General features: G+C 52.8%; 1 protein-coding gene across 3 annotated transcripts in view; it reads left to right on the forward strand.

Annotated features, from left to right (window-relative positions):
* Positions 1-13,836: 13,836 nt before the first annotated feature.
* Positions 13,837-20,063, forward strand: part of CELF4 (CUGBP Elav-like family member 4) — a 320,202-nt gene continuing 313,975 nt past the window's right edge. For all 3 annotated transcript variants that reach the window (XM_075533266.1, XM_075533262.1, XM_075533263.1), the window contains exon 1: positions 13,837-14,122. In XM_075533266.1, the coding sequence (XP_075389381.1) occupies positions 13,837-14,122 (286 nt within the window). The remainder of the gene's footprint in view (positions 14,123-20,063) is intronic.

The raw sequence follows: 20,063 nt of genomic DNA on the forward strand, positions 1-20,063 counted from the left end.
ACTTTGGCCTTCCCTAGCAGGTGTGACATCTGCCATCCCTGCCCTGCATAAGGGGACACTGTGCTTAACACGCACACCGGAGAGTAGAGAAAACTGACCCCTGCTAGGTTTTGTCCCTCTTCAGGAGAAGCCCTCCAATTGGGCACAGTCGCAGGTGCAGCTGGAGCACCGGCTGCGAGCACCTGTCCTCACTTGAGGTGCCCTTCTCAGCCCCTTCCTGGGAGGGCCTAGGGCAAAGTCCAAAAACCCAGCAACAGAGGCGTTTCAACCCGAGGGACTAGGCGGGGAGCCAAGGGGCCTGAGGCCGGAGCAGGAAGGGCATGTGGGCACAGAATCAACTGGTTTGAGGTCCAGAAGAGAAGCTCTGCTTCCTCCTGGCCATTATCAGGGAAGTGTTCCTGCATCCCTGGACAACCCCCAGGGCAGTTGACCTTCAGGCCAGCCTAGAAACAAAGGGCAAGATTTGAGGGGCCAAAGAAGGCCTCGGGCTACCCCAAATCTGTTTTCCATCAAAGCCTTCTGGCTGCAAATCCATTTCCAAGACAAATTCCTGAAAGGGTCAGTGAGTGCCTGTGTGGAACATCCCTGCAAAGGAGGCCCCAGGAGGAGGAGAGACCAGGGAGGAGGAGGAGACTCAGGACCTGAATGGGTGGGTAGACCCAAGAAACTTCACCCTGACCCCCACCCCCTCTCTGAAGGTACCTTCAGTAAGACTGCAGCAGCCAGGTCCTCCTCACAGCATCCAAAGGGACTTCTTCCAGCTCTTGGCTCCCCTGAGGGTGTAAGAGGCTCCTGACCCTACTCCATAGGGGGTTGGAGCATCTGGTGTCTCCAAACCCCAACCCCTCCCCACACTCACTCCCTACCGCACACCGAGCCACTCCCAGAAAGGATTTCTCATCCTGCACCCCTAGGTCCTGAGTGGAGACCGGACACCCTTTGTAGCCTCTGGTCGTTTAGCACTTACATGCAGGTGGTGGCTCAGAAATGGCGATGCTCTCCGTCTCTGCCATCCTGTCTCCTGGTGGGAGAGCGAGACCTGCACATTCTCTCGCTCACTCGCTGCCATCCACTCAATTCCTACTCACAGCGACCCTAGAAGGACAGGATAGGACAAGGTAGATGCATGAGACTTTAAATCTTTACAGGAGTAGGCTGTCCCATATTTCTCTCACAGAGCAGCAATGCATAACCAACCCACTGTGCCACCAAGCACCAATGCCTTCTCACAGCCTACGGACCTGCTCTTACCACCATCGCCACCATCACAGCCAGGAGGTGCCCTTGATAGGGCTCAGGACCAGGTTGTGGGAGGCGGCGTTTGGAAGGGGAGGAGGTCAGCCTCACACCGAGCTGCATTATGAATCAAGAGGGCAGTGAAGGGGTGGGCAACGTCCGTGAAACCATCTGTTAGTGTGCCACAGGTGTGGCCTTGAATGCTTGCAAGGTTGATGAAGAGAAGGTGTAGCAGGTGAACCTTCAGGTTCCTTCCCACCTGGGGCCAAAGGAGGCTCCTTCTGCTGATAGGTCCCAAAAGAAGAATTCAACAGAGGATATGGAGGTATCACAGAAAAGTAGTCCCCCTGGGAGCCCTCGGAGGACCAGGGGCACCTGACTTAGACTCGTGGGCTGTGTGGGCTCAGAGTAGAGGAGACTGTGAGGCTGGAAACAGGAGGGAGGCTTTCCAGGAGGTGGCACTGAGTTCAGCCACCGAGGCCAAGTTGGATGTGCTATGAAGGAACAAGACATAACAGCCTAAAACGCAATGGCATGCGCTTGGGGATCCGTTGGCCTGGTTTGACATCTTGGTTCCACCTCTTGGACAGATCGCCCTGGGAAAGATGCCTAACCGCTTCTAAGGATGCTGAGAAGAAGAATTAAGCCTGCAAAGGGCTGGCCTCTCTGAGCAGCTGGTAAAACGGGGGACAGTGGAAAGAATTCTCACCTTTCATACAAAAGACCCAGGCTTGATTTCTGGCCAATGCCCCTCAAGCCTAGCCACTCCCCATTGGCCAGCAGAGGCTTGCATATTGCGCTGAGGCTGAACAGGTTTCGGGCATGCTTCTGGAATCTAGATGAAGACGGGCTAGGAAAATGGGCTGGTGGTCTGTGGAGACCCTATGAATCACAGTGGTGTGGTCCACAACCAGTCATGGATTCCAAGGCTCCTTCCTGGAGCGGGTAGGATTGAGCAGTGTAGGTAGGTCCCAGGGTATATTGATTGGACTAGCTTCCCAGCAGTTCACAACAACAATGGGAGCCAGTAAGGGACCAAGGAGAGAGGGCACAAGGGAAGAAGCTGAAATGAGGGGTCATGGGTTGGTGGGGGGCGGGGGGAGAGGGGATATGGCAAGAGGCAGAGGGCAGGCAAAGGGTAGATAGCCCAGAAGGCCAGGCTGTAGAAAGAAGGGGGCCACCAGGCTGGCAAGGTGTGGCTGAAGGCGGCATCCTCGGGGGCCTGATCCCTGAGGACCACGTGCTGGGAGGTGGACATGGAGGAGCGCGCTGCCAGTCAGCCCTGTCACCAGCTTTCTTCCCATTGGCCATGAATCTGACAGGAAAATCATCAGACCGACCGTGTGGGCCCAGGCAGCAGCAACAGACAAGGCCCTGGGGACAGCTTAAGTGGACAATAATTGCAGGTTATTATATACCAGGCTACAGCCAAAAGCTAGGCAGCTATTAAGTGTGATTGGGAGAAATAATCAGGAAGAGAGGACGGATGTGAGAACCAGGCCACTCTCCGATTCTTGGGGCTGCTCTGGGGCTAGGACAGCCCCCAAAGAGGGCAGAGCAGGGGTGGGGGTAGGGAAAGCTGATTTATGGCATCAGCACACTCTCCATGGAGAAGCAATTCTGCCATCGCCTCTGAACAGAGCAAGGAGGATGATCCACCCCCAGCACACAAATCAGGGAAGGAGCTCCAGGGCGGGGGATCACCTGCCCAAGGGCACCAAGAAGTCCTGGGCGTTCCTACCGGGGCTGAGCCCCATGGGGTGACACTGCTCCGTACAATGTCAATGGGCACGCCCTTGTACATCTCCAACCCTGCCCTCTTCCCACGTCTTAGTCTCTGCTCCTCCAAGCCCAGGGCTCCTTTTTCGGGAAGGAGAAAGTACCCCATCACAGAAGCCACCTTCACAGGAGATGCCCAGAGGCCAAAGCACCCCTTCATGTCTCAACTTTTACTGAGGTGACCTTGCCCCATTTGGGACGCCAAAGAGGCCACTACTTTGGAGCTGGCACCAGTACTTTGGTGGGTACTGGGCCAGCGAGACTCCTCGGACCTCAGCAGTCCGAAGATATCCAGGAAGCTCAATGACGAGGCTGGTTACGATCCTCAGGTCTTGCCAGCCTGCCCCTCCCTCCTGGGAAGGACTCTCCTAGCAGTCCGCCCAGCCCCAGTTTACATGATGCCTGGTCTGACGGCCCGGCGCTGGGTCACATCAGAGCAGAAACCTGGCTCAGAAGGGATCGATTGCATGGTGACTCAGCGAGAGGGCATGGAGCCAAGGAATGAGTCACAGCAGCTTGCCCACCTCCAAGGGCCTGTGTGGGAGTCTCCCGTGTGTGGTTAGTGTGTTGGCAGTGGGGGGAGGGGTGCCAGATCCCTCTGTGCTAAATACAGGTGGGCATCACTGAGTTGCCAGGTTAGGAGAAGCTCAGGGGCCTGTCCCCAGCAAGAGCTTCTACACCCTAGATTCCCTCACACACAACTGGAGACACCATTCATCTGCTCTGTGGAAGGGGTTGAAACTGGGCCCTCTGTGTATCCTTCTCAGCCGCCCACTCCCCACCCCCGGAGGACCACTCTGGAGAAAGTCCAACTGTCCTCCTGCGCTCCAACACACCTGCTCCAAAGGTTGCTTTCTGCTACAGCTTATACCAATGCTGGGGAGGGAAGATTTGCTTTACATTTTGAGGAGGACATTTGTAAGACTCATAAACTCAAACATGTACTGCCATTGAGTCAGTGCTGACACATAGTGATGCCCTGTGGGTTTCCTAGAGTATAACTATTGACAGGAATAGAAAGCCCAGTCTTTCTTCCACAGAGCTGCTGGTGGTTTTGAACTGCTGACCATGCAGATCGCAGTCCAACACATAACCACTACACCACGAGGGATCCACTTGCATGAATCACAGCATTCAGTTATGAAGCACCTACTACGGGGGTGGGGGGCGGCACTAAGTGCACATTGCTTCGTTTAGTCTTCACAACAATCCTATGATCATCCCCAGGTTGCAGGGGAGAAACTGAAGCTCTGAGAAGTGTGTGTCCGGCTGGTAAGTTAAAGATCTGTCTGACTACATCGACCACACACGTTCAATGAATGTGTGCATGCATATATTGTACATATGTATATTATGCATACATACGTGACGCCAATGACTCAAACTCAACAAGTGCTCTACGGGAGAAAGAGAGGCCATCTGCTCACAGAAAGACTTACAGCCTCAAAAACCCAACATGCAGGTTTGCTGTGAGTCAGAATCGGCTTGATGGCAGAGGGGCTGGTTTTCTGAAATATATCCATTATGGCCCTGTGGGTTAAACACTGGATTTCTAACACCAAGGATGGCAGTTCAACCCCCAGTAGCTCCTCCAAGGGAGCAAGATGAAGCTGTCTGCTCCTGTAAATATTCGTGGTCTTGAAAACCCTATCAAGGGTCACTATGAATCGGAATTGACTCGGTGGCAGTGGGTGGTGTGTGTGGAACGTGTCATACGATGTTTAAGGAAATAAATGCCCCCTTGGAGGTGCAGAGGGTGCTCTTTACAGTGTGCTCCTTGAACAAAATTTCAATTGATATGTCTGTTTAATAACATAGCAGAATTTATACGTCTAACTATACATCCATAATTCAAAAGACTTCAAACTTACTGCAAGGAGACTGCCATCTGGAAATTATGTGTGTGAGAGAGGGAGGGGCTGTGCTTTCTTTACAGGCCTATTTCCTCGGCCGTGAGGTGCATACTCCCGATGGGAGCAAGGGGGCAGTAGCGCCTCAGGAGGGAAGGCTCGCCTTCCCTGTGGAAGACTCCGACTCTGAGTTCAGGCCTCCCAGCCAGTGCTTTGCATCCAGCCACAGTGCAGATGGAGGGGCAGCTATGCTGCTCGACAGGTTTCAGCAGTGCTCCCGGCAACGGTGGACTAGGAAGAAAGGTCTGGCAACTGACTTCCCAAACCCCGTCAACAAACACCCTCCATGCCAAGACCAAACACTCTGACACGGAGTCCCTGCGGACTCACAGCGACCCCTGCGGGTTTCTGACACTGTCACTGTTCACGGAACTGGAACGCCCAGCCTTCCTTCCGGAGCTGCTGGTGGTTTCCAGCTGTGGCCCAGAATATGATCCCTTCATTGCGGCCCAGCATATGATCCCTCCAACACAGATTGTATAGGGGACCCCTAATGTCAGTGAGTCACTGATTGAGCTCTGACTCGAAGGAATTCCATCTTATATAAAAGACTGAACGTTGCCCGTTCCTGGACGATCCTCACAAACTAAATTTGAGCCCATAGGGGGCAGCCACTGTGTCAGGCCATCTTGACAACGCTCACTTTACCAAGCTTGACGGCCTCCTCCAGCAGGGCCCTCCTGCTAGCAGGCCCAAAGTAAGAGGGATGAAGTCTGAAGTCTCACCAGCCATCCCCACTTCTGAGTGTGTCCTTACTACACTACTGACCAGACAGCTCTGCTCATTCTTCTAGCTGCCCAGATCTACATAGTATCCTATGCCAAAACCACAATTTAGAAGCCACGAGTTCTTCCCTCTTCCTTTTTCCTGAGCCAGCGTTCTCCTGCCCGAGGCCCCCTCACCGATCGGGCCAATTCAGTGGTGTCCAATAGCAGCAATAGGAACTAACTTGCATCCTTTGAAAGCCGAAGCAATGTTTGGAAGTTGTTAGTGCGTTTTAAGGCCTGATGTGGTGCGCTAGCCCTCAGGACAGCAGGCACAGGCAGATGGCAGGGCATAAGGGGGTTGTAGGGTCCTCCCTGCTGGCCCATCTTTCCTTCTTTGTTCCATTCTTGCAGCATTTGGTGAAACTCTTCCTATAGGTCAGTCGGGTTGAAACCCCCCAGTGGCTGTCGGCATCCTTTGGCACGCATGCCAACAGCCTTCAGTGCTTCCGGAGCCTGCCCGGGCCTCTTCCCCCCCTTCTCCTCCCTCTCACTGGCCTCCATTGCCACGGCCCCCTCCTTAAGCTTTCAACAGCACCAGCTCCTGGGTGAGTAGGCTGGGGTTGGTGGGGAGAGAGGGACTCACACAGGTGGGTGAGGCAGAGGTCCCCAGGTAGCAACCCTGGGAAGGCCTGGCCTGACCGATGTCGATGTCGTGTGTGCAGGCTCTACCTCCTGTGGCCCCACTCCATTGGAGCCTCACCCCTAGGCAGGCACCTTGCTCTCCAAGTCACCTGTACACCCTGTAGGCCTTGAGCTGGGGACCTGGCAGCAGCTGAAGGCGTCCATGCTGAACTGGGAGAAGCTGGGGAGGGTGTCCAAGTTAGAGAGGCCAAGTGCAACCTGTCGGTTCTATGGAGTTCTCGGAGCAAGCGTGGCCATGCCAAAGAGACATGCACCCGCGGTATAGTGTGTACGAGAAACACTACGTACCGTTTCCGTTTTTTAAATGATCCCAGTGTCTGAAAACCTCAGGGCTCATGTACAATAAATTAACATAATTAAAAACTAATTAGGAAAACATCACCATTAAAAGGACTTGCTGCTGCAACACCTCTCAGGTAAAAAGCTAGGGGCCGGAGTGCCCGCCACCAGGCACCAGGGGCAGAGCTCCCAGAAGGCCTGTGAGCAAGAGCCAGGCCTCTCCTATGGCGTCCTTCCCCAGGGTTCCCCTGAGAAGCAGTCTTGCAGCATGGTAGGACCCTCACTTCCTGCCAGGCTCAGGGCACCAGAAAAGGCCCTGCCCAGGGGCTGTGCTCCGTCTCCGTATTGGTGGGAGGGGCTTCTGCCAGCCCCTCAGCCCGCCAGTGCTTCCCCAGTGGCCTGTTAGTGATGCTCCGATAATATTGGCTGGTTAGGCATTGATCTAAGTGCTTTACCTGCATTTACTCATTTAATCCTCGCAACAGCTCTATGGGGTGGGTTCTGTTTCTCTCCCTATTTTACAAATGAGGGAATGAAGCCACACGGAGATGAAGGAGCCTGCCCCAGGTCACATGACTCCTAAGTGAGAGAGGCAGGCCGCAAACTGAGGAAGAAATCAGGCTCCAGCCAATAGCCACTGCCAGCCATGACCTTTGCCATGAACACCTGCCTCTTTTGCACTGAAAGCAGTCCAAACTAGGTTTCCTCTCAATAATGAGCACTTTGGTGGAGGAAGATGTCGACCTAAAGGTTCACGGTTCAACCCCACCCAACGACACACAGGCAGGAAGGAGGTGGCGCATTTCTGGGGGTGGCTGATAATCTGCTTCCGTTCAGATTACAACCAAGCAAGGCCCATGGCAGTTTTACCAGGTAACATGTGAGTTCACCGTGAGTCAGAATTGACCCTGCTGCCTCTAAAATCAACAACAAAAGGAGTCTTCACTGTTCCGGGACAAAGGAGTTCATCCAATCTACTGACACCCAACTATAGCCCATTCTCACGCTCCGCCCGCTCCCATACCTTAGTAGTTTGGGGTGTGTGGGGGGGCGGGGTTGTTCTTTACATGAACACTGTTAAGTCAACCTCATGGACACACAGCTCTCTCCTTGGGTGTGACGTGCAGGAGGAGCGGAGATGGGACAGAGAATATCTGTCAGGCAGGAGAAAGCAGAGGCCAGAGGAAAGATGGACAATGGCTCTCGCTGCCCGCAGCAGGAGTCCCCTGGCTTTGACTCCCTTGTCCCTTTATCCTGCCTCTCTGGCTGCCTCTCTGCTTCCTGCTCATCCTCAGGGAAAGTGGGGGGAAGTCTCAGCAGGCATCAAGGCTGAAATGGTAGCAGGGAGGCCAAGGCATGCCGACCCAGGCTGAATCACCTCAAAGCCTCCCACCAGTGCCCAGGAGAGGAGAAGGGTCCCCAAGACCACCGCAGAGTGCTTCTAGGCTCAGGCAACAAGAAAACTGCCCAGACACCCCTCCCTACCAGTCCTGCAGCTTGATGAGCACTTGGAAATGGCCAGTCACTCCTGGGGAGCCCCTGGGTCTCCCAAACCCAGAACATCCTCCCTCCCGTCTTTCTGGGAGGCTGCTGGCTCCCCTGCTGGGTCTTCCATTGTCAACGGTGGGTGGCAGAAGAGTGCTGATGTTAACTGAAAGAAGGCAGGAGCCACTCTCCTCATTTCCACCCTAATTATTGTTCTTTATACCAAGAAACTTTCCCAAAATAGCCAAGGACAGTGGCGCTCTGGACCTGGAGAAGACCAGGTAGAGACTTTCAATGCTCTGTCAAGGTTCTCCGTCCCCCAAGCAAGCTATTCCCACCCAGAAGTCCTCTGCAGGAGCCTTCTTTGTCTCACCATCCCACTGGGCCCGGTGTGAGCTATCACCCACTGCTGGCCTGGCCACCCCAACTCTTGCCTCAGACTTAGACTCCTCCTCTCAAACCCCCAGGTTCCCATCCACTCTGCCCCAGATTAGCTCTTAGAGGGGGTGCAGGCAGCCTGCACCTTTCACCCTGACCCTTGGGTGGTGGCTGGGCTCGTCGGTCTTCTCTACCCAGAGTGGGTACTCACCACAGAGAGCAAATTCATCACCCCTCCTCCCCCCCACTTGCACCAGCAGGCCTAGGCAGCTGAGCATGACCCTCTGAAGACTAGAGGTCTGCCCTCCCAGAAAGGGGTGCTCCATGCAGTCCAGAGCACCGTTTTCACCTTGGTCTCCACATAACCTTGGAGAACCAGCAGCTTCTCTCCGTCTTCATCTGGAGTCCAGGCTCCCACCAGGCTCTCTGGTGACCTAACACCCCATGGGCCTCCTTCACACTCCCTCGTCGTAACTCAAGGTTCCTGCCCTTTGCGGATCACCCCAGTCACCACTGAGTGGTGTGGTTTTATCAGGTGTGGAACCAGTCAGGCCAGGAAGACTTCTTATTATGGTATTATGATTAATCATTTCATTGTGAATTAGGTAAGGGGGGGAGGCTTACATTCCAGATAATCAATTTTTGTACCATATACCTCAGGCCACCTATCAAAACCCAAGAGCTTGCCCAATCCTCTCAGCCCCCTTGGGTTTCTCCCTCTTGTGGCATACCTTCTCCCCTTTCACCCACTTTTAACGATATTTTGCCTTTTGGGTTCTCCACTGTCAAGAATTCTGTCACCCCACCTAGATAGGCTGTGAGTTCTTCGTCGGTCCTCACCTTTCCCTGCTGATTCAGATGTCGAAAGGGGCCGAAGGGGTGCAAAGAGGGCTGAGTGGTGATGCTTTTACACCCAGCAACCTAAAGCTACTTGTGTGTGTTCCAGGCTGGGGTCTCACCACTGGCTCTGGATCCACTTCTGGAAGAGTGCCATGCCTTGGGCCATGGAGCCCCCTAATCTGTGGGCTTCAGGTAAGTCTCTCACGTGTTGGTCTAGTCCACCTCACCCTACCCCCCACCCCACCCCCAGCCATCTGTGTCTCTAAGTTCCATCTTGTGCATCTCCCGTGTGCTAACCCGAGTTTAGGAGGGGTGGAAGAGGAAGGGGGGAGGGGATAGATGACAGTGTCCCAGCCCTTCAAGAGGTCACGATCCAATCATATGGGGGATGAGAAGATTCAAAAGCGAGGGAGCAGGACGGGTCTGAGGGTGGGTGCTTATAGCTAAGACTGTCACTTGGGGTGCAGTCGGTGCCCCTCAGGGAAGAAGCTGAGGTCATGGAAGCAAGTGAGGCAGGGACAGAGACAAGGTCTGAATACTTAGACCTCACCCAAGATCCACACACAAAGGTCTTCCTGACACCCCAAAGATGAATCAGCACCCAAAGGATGAAAAGCAGCCGCCCCAGCTCCCTCTTGCATTTACTGGCTTTTCCTTCTTTGTGGATGGAATAATTAAGGCCATCAAGTGGCACTTGAAGAAAAACTTTTAAATCTGTTTAAATGTCACAGTGGGTAATACTTTGCCCCCATCTCTCCCTAATTACATTTTCTCTTTGATGATCTAAGATGAAAAAGAGAATTTTTTTTTAAACACAAGTCTTCCTAGAATATCAAGGGCAAGAATACCAAAGAGGCAACCTATACCATTTTCTCTGGGGTCCTGCTCTTGCCTGGCATCAGCTGTATTGTTTGATCCCTAACACTCAGGCAGTGTCCAAGCGGTGTGAGCCTCGCCACCGCAGCTCTGTGCCTTTAAGAGATCCCTGCCTTGGCGTGGCTGTCTGTGCTGCTGTTTATACAGGGAAGCTCAGTTATGACAGGGCCTGGTGATCTGACTGCTTCTGCCCTGGCAAGCTGGGGGAGGGGTGGCATTTGATTGTACATCTACCAGAAAGCTGAACAACTGAGTGGAGGGACCTGTTACCCCAGAGAGGAGAGAGCCCACATCTGAGCCAGGCCATGGTCAGGTGGAAGAGAGGGAAAGGGAGGGCTCTTCCTCTAAGGGGCTAGGAGCTCTCTGGGTCCACACGTGGAAAACCCCAGGGAGGGGCCACGGGGGCTCGGAGCAGTAGAACAGCAAGTAGACCTGACACTGTCTGCAGCTTTGAACAGCAAGTAGACCTGACACTGTCTGAAGCTTTTGTAGGTGTCTGAAATAATGGATGCCCCTTTCCTTAACCACCCCATTCCCCAACCCCCTGTTTAGGGACTGCTTTCTCTTATGTATTGACTATTATTATTAATAATAATATGAATAATTGAACACCTGTGAATAATTGACTGGGACCTGGGAGTGGCTGGAGGGGTGGCAGGCAGAAGGGGAGCTTGTCTGGTCCCTGTTCCCCTCTGGGGGGAGGGGGTGCTCACTTCCTTCACTTTCCATTGCCATCACTTCCTTTCTTTGGGGGAGCAGTGAATGGGGAAAGATTTCAAGTAGGAGTGACCCTTTGAAACTCTCCTCTTAGCAGTGGGATCTGGGAGCCAAGCACCAGGCTCCCAGGATGATGTCTGAGGAGGTATTTTGGACTATGCTCCTGGCTTCTGTAGATGGGTACTAGTGAAGTCTCAGCTAAGGGCGCAGGAGCTAGTGTAAGCTCTCTCTCTCTCTCTCTCTCTCTCTCTCTCTCTCTCTCTCTCTCTCTCTCTCTCTCTCTCTCTCTCTCTCTCTCTCACACACACACACACACACACACACACACACCTTCATACACAAAGAAGGTGGATACAAACGGAGTCTGTTGCACATCCTCACCTGCAGCCACCGAAGCAACAACAGGCCAGAGACTACATTCATTTCCTTTCCACACACACAAGTGCCTACTGGGACGTGCCCACCGAACACCACACTTGATAGGCATGCCAAACACATACCATACAGCCAAGGGGCTCTTAGGTGTGTTTCTGGTGGATTTCATCAACTTGGGTGATTTTTTTATGGCATCGTGTAAACCCTGGACAATATAAACCCGTGAACCGAGTTATGAATCAATTGTACTTACACATGAATTCCATCAAGCCAAGCCAGGAGAAGCTAACAAGAAAGTATGAAGTTCTGCATTCCCAGCATTGTACTCGCTGTCTGGTTTGGGGCCCCAGAGTGGCTTCCCTGGCGGGCTCCGCTCAGGCTCTGGACCTCCAGTCCCGGGCCTCCAGCACTGCCACCACCAGGAGAGCTACCCAGTGGCTTTCCCAAACGGGTTTGGCATGGCTTTTCGGGCATCTGGGGTCGGGCTTATTTAAATAAACATGTAAACACGGTCTAATACTGTCATGTCATGCGGAGGCGGGAAAACAGAAACCCTAAACCCCAAAAGTAGCTGACCGGCCCCGCCAGAGTGGGCCGGCAGCTCAGCCCTTGGCAGCCCGAGGGGGATCGGGCGAATTCTTTTAATTTGCCAGGTTTCTGAAGCCGAATAGAGGTCGCCCTGAAAAAGCAAATGCGAGAGAGTCTGGGATGGAGGTAGATGCCATTAAAATGAAAATTGGCTTCCCCACCCCAAGTTCCCCACCAGCCTTCGCCGACTCCCGCGCCAGCCACTCCCTCTCCCACGTAGCACCGCTTGGTCCTCGCCTGCCAGGCGGGGACCTCGGCGGAGTCCGAGAGAGAGACCGCCGGAACTAAGGAGGGTTCTCGCCTGCCGACATGATTCCCGCCTGGCACCTCTGGGGTTGGGGTCGCTACCAACGCACCCCGCACGCTGCGCGAGTCCAGGTCCGATGGCAGCCCAGATCAAGATTCGGGCTCTTTATAGCTTGGGCGGTGGATTAAGACGAAGAAGAAGAAAAAAGAAATCCATTTGAACCAGTAAAGCAAAACAAGCTGCTCGCTGGTCTCCCGCGCTGGCTCTGAGGCCACCGCACCCAGCGCCTTCCTCCCTCCCCAGCAGGCGCGGTGGCCGGGACTCCCGCGCTCCCCGCCCCGCCGCTGGCGGGTCCCTCCGCTGCGCTGGGTTCCCGAGAGAGGGAGGCAGGCCGGCCGGGATGGGAACACCCACCTCCCGCCTTCGAGGGCGGGCTGGGCCGAGGGTCGCGCCCGGCAAGCTCAACACCCAATCCCCCGCTCCCCAGCCTGGTCCACCCAGGTGGCTCTCGTGGCGGTGGCTGCCGGGAGGGAGGGCGAAGACTTGGGGCTGGGCTGGTAGCATGGGGTGGCGAGGAGGAAAAAAGCAGAAAGAGACAGAGATAGAGAGCAAGCGAGCGAGGGCTCTTGTCTATAGATTTATCCACATAATATATATTTATGTCGCTTTTTTTTTCTCGCCCGACACTGATCAATGCGCACTCGGATCGCTGGGCGGACTCCCCCCAAAGCGGCTCGCCTTGTCGAGTCTAAACAAATAAATAAGTGGAGCCAGATGGGAGAGCAACGCGCCCCTGCCACCTCCGCCGCCGCCTGCGCCGCCGCCCCGCCCGCCTTTCCTGCCAGGGCTTCGCCCGCTCGGCGCCCCGATAGAGCGCGGCTCAGAGGAAAACGCCCCCCTCCAGCCCCACACGAAAAGGAAAACCACTATTTTTAAAATACAGGGGTGGGGGGGAAAGTTGCACCTGCTGCTATTGCAAAAAGAAGCCCCGAAAGGCAAAGAGAGGAGGCGGGCAGCCGGGTTCCTAACAGGCAGCCGCTCCCCGCGGCCGCCGGGCCCGGAATCTCAGCGCCTCCCGAAGAGCCATGCGCCTGGCGCTATTTATAGCCGGGGGCCGTCTCGGACTGTACCACCGCGGCGCGGCGGGGCCGCCGACGGGGGAGGCGCGGCGGGCCGGCGCCGCCCCACGCCCGCCCTGCCCCCGGCCTCCGCCCGCCGCCGCGTGGGAGCCCCTGTCGCGCCCTCTCACGGCCCCGCGCCCCCCGCCTCCGTGCGCGCACACTCGCCGCCCCCACCCCTGGTCTGGCTGGGAACTTGAACCAGTCCAGCCTGTTTAAACGGAAAGGACAGAGATCCTGTCTGTTCAATGTAAAAAAAAAAAATCAGATCAGACCTAGGAAGAGAGAGAGAGAGAAAGAGAGAGGAGAGGAGAGGGAGAGCAGGGGGGTAGAGAGGAGAGAGCGCGCGATCGCGAGCGAGAGAAGAGAAGAGAGGAGAGAGAGAGAGAGAGAGAGAGAGAGAGAGAGAGAGAGAGAGAGAGAGAGAGAGAGAGAGAGAGAGAGAGAGAGAGAGAGAGAAGAGCGAGGTGTAGAGAAACCGAGGGGGAGAGAACCCGAGTGTGTGTATGCGTGTGCGTGTGTGAGCGCGAGCGAGCGAGCGAGGGAGAGGAGCGAGAGAGTGCGAGCGAGCAAGAATAAAAGGAAAGAAGATTTTCTCTATGTATATAAAGATGGCCACGTTAGCAAACGGACAGGCTGACAACGCGAGCCTCAGTACCAACGGGCTCGGCAGCAGCCCGGGCAGCGCCGGGCACATGAACGGATTAAGCCACAGCCCGGGGAACCCGTCGACCATTCCCATGAAGGACCACGATGCCATCAAGCTGTTCATTGGGCAGATCCCCCGCAACCTGGATGAGAAGGACCTCAAGCCCCTCTTCGAGGAGTTCGGCAAGATCTACGAGCTCACGGTCCTGAAGGACAGGTTCACAGGCATGCACAAAGGTGAGTGCACCTTTCCCACCCAACTTTGCCGAGGAGAAGGGAGCGGGCGGGCGGGCGACGGGCGAGCGGGAGACGGCGCGAGAGGTAGCCTCGGGCGGGCCCTGAGGAGGGAGGCGCGCGGGCAGCGGAGCCGAGCGCTGGGGTGCGTGGGGAGCTGCTCGCGGGGGGCAAGGTTGTGTTTTGGGCGAAGAGCTGATAGAAGCGGTGCCTTGGGGAGAGTAATGGGCGCAGAAGATGAAGGGAGAGAGAGAAAGAGGATCGAGGCAAAAGTGGGCTTGGGTTTTGTGGAGACCGCGACTTAAAGCCTTGGGATGGGGAAGGCTGCACTGGCCGGCCGAGCTGGGACACTGAGCGGATCCGCTGGCGCTCCGGGCCAGGGACCGAGGGTGCTGTCCATCGCCGTGGTGCTGAAAATACTAATAGGCGATGCTTTCCTCCGCCTCTGCTCTGGGCCAGAGGAGCGGGCGCATAGCCGTCCGAAAGGGACAGAGGTGACAAATTCAAAGGGATATTTTTCATTTCGCTATCAATTTAACAGTAAACTCTCCCTGTCGATCTGTGTTCCCCAATCATCTGGTTGTGGTGGGGGAGGGCTGGGGCGCACTGTTTGAAGGAAGGAAGCCTAAAGCAAGAATTATCAAGGCACCAGCCATCCCCTGGGTGGAGGGGGCGGGAGGGGGGTGTCGAGAAATCCTGGCTGGTCCACTTCCCAGGAAATCAGAGATTTCGTGTGTGCGTTTTGTGAAGGGTAGACCTTAATTTATCCCAAACTCCCCATGCAGAGAGCTTTATAGTACATTCTCTCTCTTGCTCGAAGCAATCATTGATAGTGAGTGCTTGGGGGAGGGGAGGACCGAATAATCAAAGAATTAAAACCCAGCAACTTTTTAGGAAAGTGATCATGGGAATTGTCTGCAGCCTTCCTGTTTTCTCCTTGTTTTATTATCTTTGAGGCAGAGCCCCAAATGTGTTCGGTTGTAGAACGTGTGTGGGGGGCTGGTGGGTGACGAAATTAGCCCAGTGCTCTGCTCCTAACAGTACTGTATAGGATGTGCAGTGGGGATTAATCGGTGCTGGAGCTGTGTGGGCAAGTTAAATGCTTTCTGAGAGAGATTGATCGACAGGCAGGGAAGGAGCACCGGGCTAAGGAAGTTGTAGGGAATGCGTATGGACGTTCCGTTTTTTTTAATAAACAGTAGCGTGGAAAGCCGCCAAAGATGCTCTGTTGGAGCTGGTGGTTTTAAAGATGAAATACACATACACACACAGCAACCTCATCCTTGGCCACAAATGGGCTATGAACACAGCTGATCCTCCAGCACATTAGGTGCAGAGCCGGCGCTGGCTGGCTCTCTAAACAGCAAAGGTTTTCACCATCACAACCTCCCTCCTCCCCTGGCCCTCCCTTCATCCGAATACTAAACAGAGCTCCCAACTCTTCATAGTTGAAGTCCCACAGAGCAGTTTTTATTGGCTTCAGTATCTTCCAGCTTGCCAGCTGAGGAGTAAATCTGAAAGTTAATGGCATGTTGAGTAGCAAAAAAACAAAAAAAATACAACCCCAAACGGAATGGAAATCTACTAGATTTTCTGGGGTGGGGTGAGGGTGGGGGCTGTAATGGCGAGAGAAGCCAGCCCTCATCCAAAATGTCTGTCTATTCAGGAGAGCTATTGGAGAGGGGGAGTGGGGAAGCAGTCTTCAAAATCACATTCGATGGTTTTCTTCCCTCCCCCTTCTCAAGTCAACCATAGCGTTGTAGTTTTTCCTCTTTCTAGTCAAGCCCTCTAGAAGCTAATCAAGGTTTGTGTCAAACCTGTGTCATTCGACTCTGCACCCAGTGTTTAGTAATAATACTTAAAAGATAGAAGAAGTGAGGTCCTTTGCCCCTGCTAGTGGTTGGTTCTTTCAGATTTCAAAGTTAAAAATAAATAAATTCAGAAACCACCCAAGAAAAAAGTCGGTTGTGAAGAACTGGGATTTTTTTTCCTATTTGTTCCGTATTAAGGCACTTGATTTCTTTCTTTGTTTCAAATGAAGGTAAACTTTAACAGGCTTCTTTGGTTTCTTTTCATAAACCCTTGCTGATAGCATCTTTGCTTGTGGTCTAATGTGGACTCTCTAGTATTGTAGGAAAGAAACAGCATTATCATTTGCAACAGAAAAGTAAAGAATGTTGTTATGTGGACACACACACACAAAGATATACCAAGGAAAGCAAAACTTCAATTTCTAAATAATTCTGCCCTATACTGGCTCAGTCACTGGCAGGCAGGCCCGTTGTCTCCTGCACTCTGAGTGTCTCATTGTCGCAGCAGCTTGCCGTTCCAAGCCCAGCATATATCTCTCCCATGAAACTTCCTGCCTCTCCATCCCTCTGATGTTTATAGAGGGAAGGTTGAGCCACAAGGTCCCTAGCCATGCCTGGAAGCTCCGGGAGAAGCTGAATAAATGAGACCGTTTCTGAGGTCTGGTTTATTCAGTCCGAGCAGAGTTTGAACTCCTTCGGCGAGGCTGCCTGATTTATTAGCTAATCCTGATCAAATAAGCCTCTGGCCACCTTAAAAAATTACTCGCTTGCCATTGGTGATTAATTACTGTTAAGTCCAAAGCATGATGAGGCTTGAGGAGTGAGGGTTACATTTAGCTTCTGATTGTTCCTGTTTCTAAAGTGACAACATGAAGCTAGAGACAAAAAAGAACCCCAAAAAACATGCCTTTGTGAAGCCTGACTTCGGGACACATGTGTGGTTCTTGCTCTTCTTTTCTCAAGTCCCCAACTCCTAATATATCATATTGGGGTGTGATTGCAATAAAAATTGCACTGGGATAAAACTGGTTTCTCATTCAATTTGAATGTGTATGTTATGGGTTTCGAAAGAAGAGGAAGTAGGAGGAAGAAAACCAAAGGAAAACAAGTAACAACTAAATTAGATGCATGGGATTCCAGGTGGGTTTCTGTTTGTTGGCCATCTGCCATTTCAGGCAACTAAAATAGGAAGTGGTACTAAGGGTTAATAGAATACCTGCCATGCGTAGAGTGAACCTTAAAAGGCAATTACTCCAGTCAAATTGGGAGTCTGTGGAGGGGAGAGTGGGGGTGTTGTGGAATAAACCTCACCATATCAGGAAAGGGGTGGGGGAAGGCTGTTGGTCTGGGGAGGCAGCAAATAGCAGCTGTGGACGAGGGTAATTGCGGCAAAGGTAAACCCACTCCCCAGAGACTAGAAAGCAATCGAGGTGGGGGGTGTCTGGGTGCTAATCAGGGAGAGGAAGGAAGAAAATAGGCCCACCATTCACATCTGAAGAAACAGCCGAAGAAGAAAACCCAGGTCATGCAAACTCCTTTGCCTAACTCAGAGCCTTCTAGCCTCTCCCATTTGAAGCACTTGGGAAAGATCGCTCCTCCAGCCTCCAAAGAGAAAAGCTTTGTGCCATTGATCACAGAGGAGAGAGGCACCCTCCCAGGGTATCAGCAGAAGTGAGCTGAGGACCAATTCGACCCCATCTTGTGGACTTTTTCTCCCTTGGAAAAGAGAACAGGTCACCCACGAGTCTAATTCTCCCGTTCTCTCTTTTCTCATTTATTTCTCTTTTCTTCTTCTTCTTTTTTTTGTCTCCTGGAGAATAAGCACACAGAGGCAGTAACCACAGATACATGCACACACATGCATCGTGACCAGATCACACACGAGCATGCCAGCCAGCCATTCATAACTTTGGTCTTGTCTAGCAGGATAGGAGGCAGCAAAGACTGAGTTACTGGGAGACATAAAGACTAGTGCTCTCTGGACAGCCATATTATAATGCATTATCTTTTAACTCATTTAAGTCCAATTTAAGTGGTATTTAGTATAATATTTATGAATTAATGTAATCTAAACATAGGGATGTCCCCAAAGGTTTGAGAAGCCTTTACTACTGATGTGTGCTTGCTTCTGGAGCCTGCGATGCATTTTAATCTAAACAGCCAAGTGCACATCACATTCCCTCTTGTTATCCAGTCAGAAGAGATCTGTGCTTGGGTAGCCACTGTTCTGAGATTTCCCCAGCTACCGTCCCAGCATCCTGGAGGGCGCCTGCTGTAAGGACATCTGCCCTCATACTTCTTCCAACATCCAGGAGGAGGGTAGGAACAGAGTCATGTAACCTCTGGTGGAATTAGCCTAAGAGAGTGTCTCATTTCAAATCACATTCACCAGCCGATGTACAGCATCATGTTTCAGCAGAGCCCGAGTAGGAAATGCCTGGAGCCCCTCAATTTGAGGGCTGCAGCCCCTCAATTTGAGGGCCAGCTGCAAGTAAGGGTGGTGATAATTGTTGGGTGAATTGCAACCATCTTCATAAACCCATGTCTTATATCCGCGGTTCCGATGAAACAATTCTCGGAGCATCCAGTGGCCACCACTTGACTTCAGCCAAGATGGCTCATTGTGGTTTTGTTGTGTTGGCTTTTGTTTTGTTTTGCCCTGTAGCTAGATGGATTAAAACCGGGGAGCTCCTCTGATTTCCATTGTCAAGCAAGTCTAAGAGACAGCAAAGCCGGAGCATCATTTTGGGCATCAGGCTCATTTAATATGATGAACTTTTGAAAATAAATTACTTTGAAAAACAAAAATTTCATTCTGTTCTGGGAAAGAAGTCGGCTGAATGGCTGGGTCTACACCTGTAATTCTGAGAAGCGAGACCGGCCTTGTGTGAAAAAGATGAGGAAAATGGGATGGCAGTGCCATGAGAGAACAAGAAAAATCTTTTTCTTTAAGTGCCTACATTTCAGCAAATAAAAGGAGCAATCGCAATGCTTACACATTTAGATCCCAGCAAAGCAACAGCCACCGAAAATAAAAATTAAAAGGGCCTCCGAATTCTAAATGCTGATAAATGCTATGCTTAAGAGCAAAGAACAAAAATCACTGAAAGATGTTTGGTTTATGTAAGAGATGGGCAATTATCTGCTGGTTGCCTGTGATTTCATTTCTCTTTTAAACAGACTTCCTCAAAATCAACACACAACAGAGAAATTAACATGCACATGTGCACGCATATGCATCCGTGTGCTGGCGTGACTAAGCGCATCCCACACATGTGGGAGCCAGGGTTGGCCTAGATTCCGCTGCAATTCAACAGGGAAATGTTAACGCTCACCAGCCCACCCCACCCCCCTTAGCCTTTAATGGGAATTCCAGATTGGGCTGAGAGGACCCCGTTGGCATCCGTCCACTCTCCTCCTTGCCTGCTTCAGCTGGCTGAACGCGTGTGGCTTCGAAAACACAATTTTACAGAGAAAGAAAGGAAGAAAAGCTTTTCTCCAATGAAGCCATAGCTTGCAAACAACCCAAAGGAAAACGGTTACAAAAATGTGTGCTACAGATGTGCCTCCCACCCAGGCAAGGGCACAAAGTTCTCTGAGCGTTTCCAAAGATGCCCAGGGATGCAGCCACCCTTGAGCAACTCAAGCAAGGCCACCCCCTTGTTGGCATCAGATTCTCACTTGCCTCGGATGGGCTTGAGGACAGTGCTACACAGCTCATGCCTCCGTGCCATCAGAGGATGGTCTGTTTCCAGCGTGGCCCGGGAGGGGCTGGATTTTGAGTGGAGACGCCACAGAAGATGCAGCCCAACAGCCTAGACGTGGAGGGCAGAAAGAACTGAAAGTTGTGAGGCCAACATGGCAGCTGAGTGCGGAGAGCACTGGGTGGGAGCAGCTGGAGCAGCAGCCACCCCTGAGCTTGGAAGGGAGATCCCATGCGACATACAGAGAGACTATTGCGAGGGTGTGAAAAATCTATGTGTGTCTGTGGGTCCCAGAGGAGATAAGTGTGTGTGTGTGTGTGTGTGTGTGTGTGTGTGTGTGTGTGTGTAGAGGTGGCAGGTGCAAGTGACAGGGAGATGATGCTAGGGAAAGTTTCATGTCCAAGACAACATGTGAAAGGCCACTGGGGA

This window comes from Tenrec ecaudatus, chromosome 15 (genome assembly GCF_050624435.1).
Source record: "Tenrec ecaudatus isolate mTenEca1 chromosome 15, mTenEca1.hap1, whole genome shotgun sequence".
NCBI lineage: Eukaryota > Metazoa > Chordata > Mammalia > Afrosoricida > Tenrecidae > Tenrec > Tenrec ecaudatus.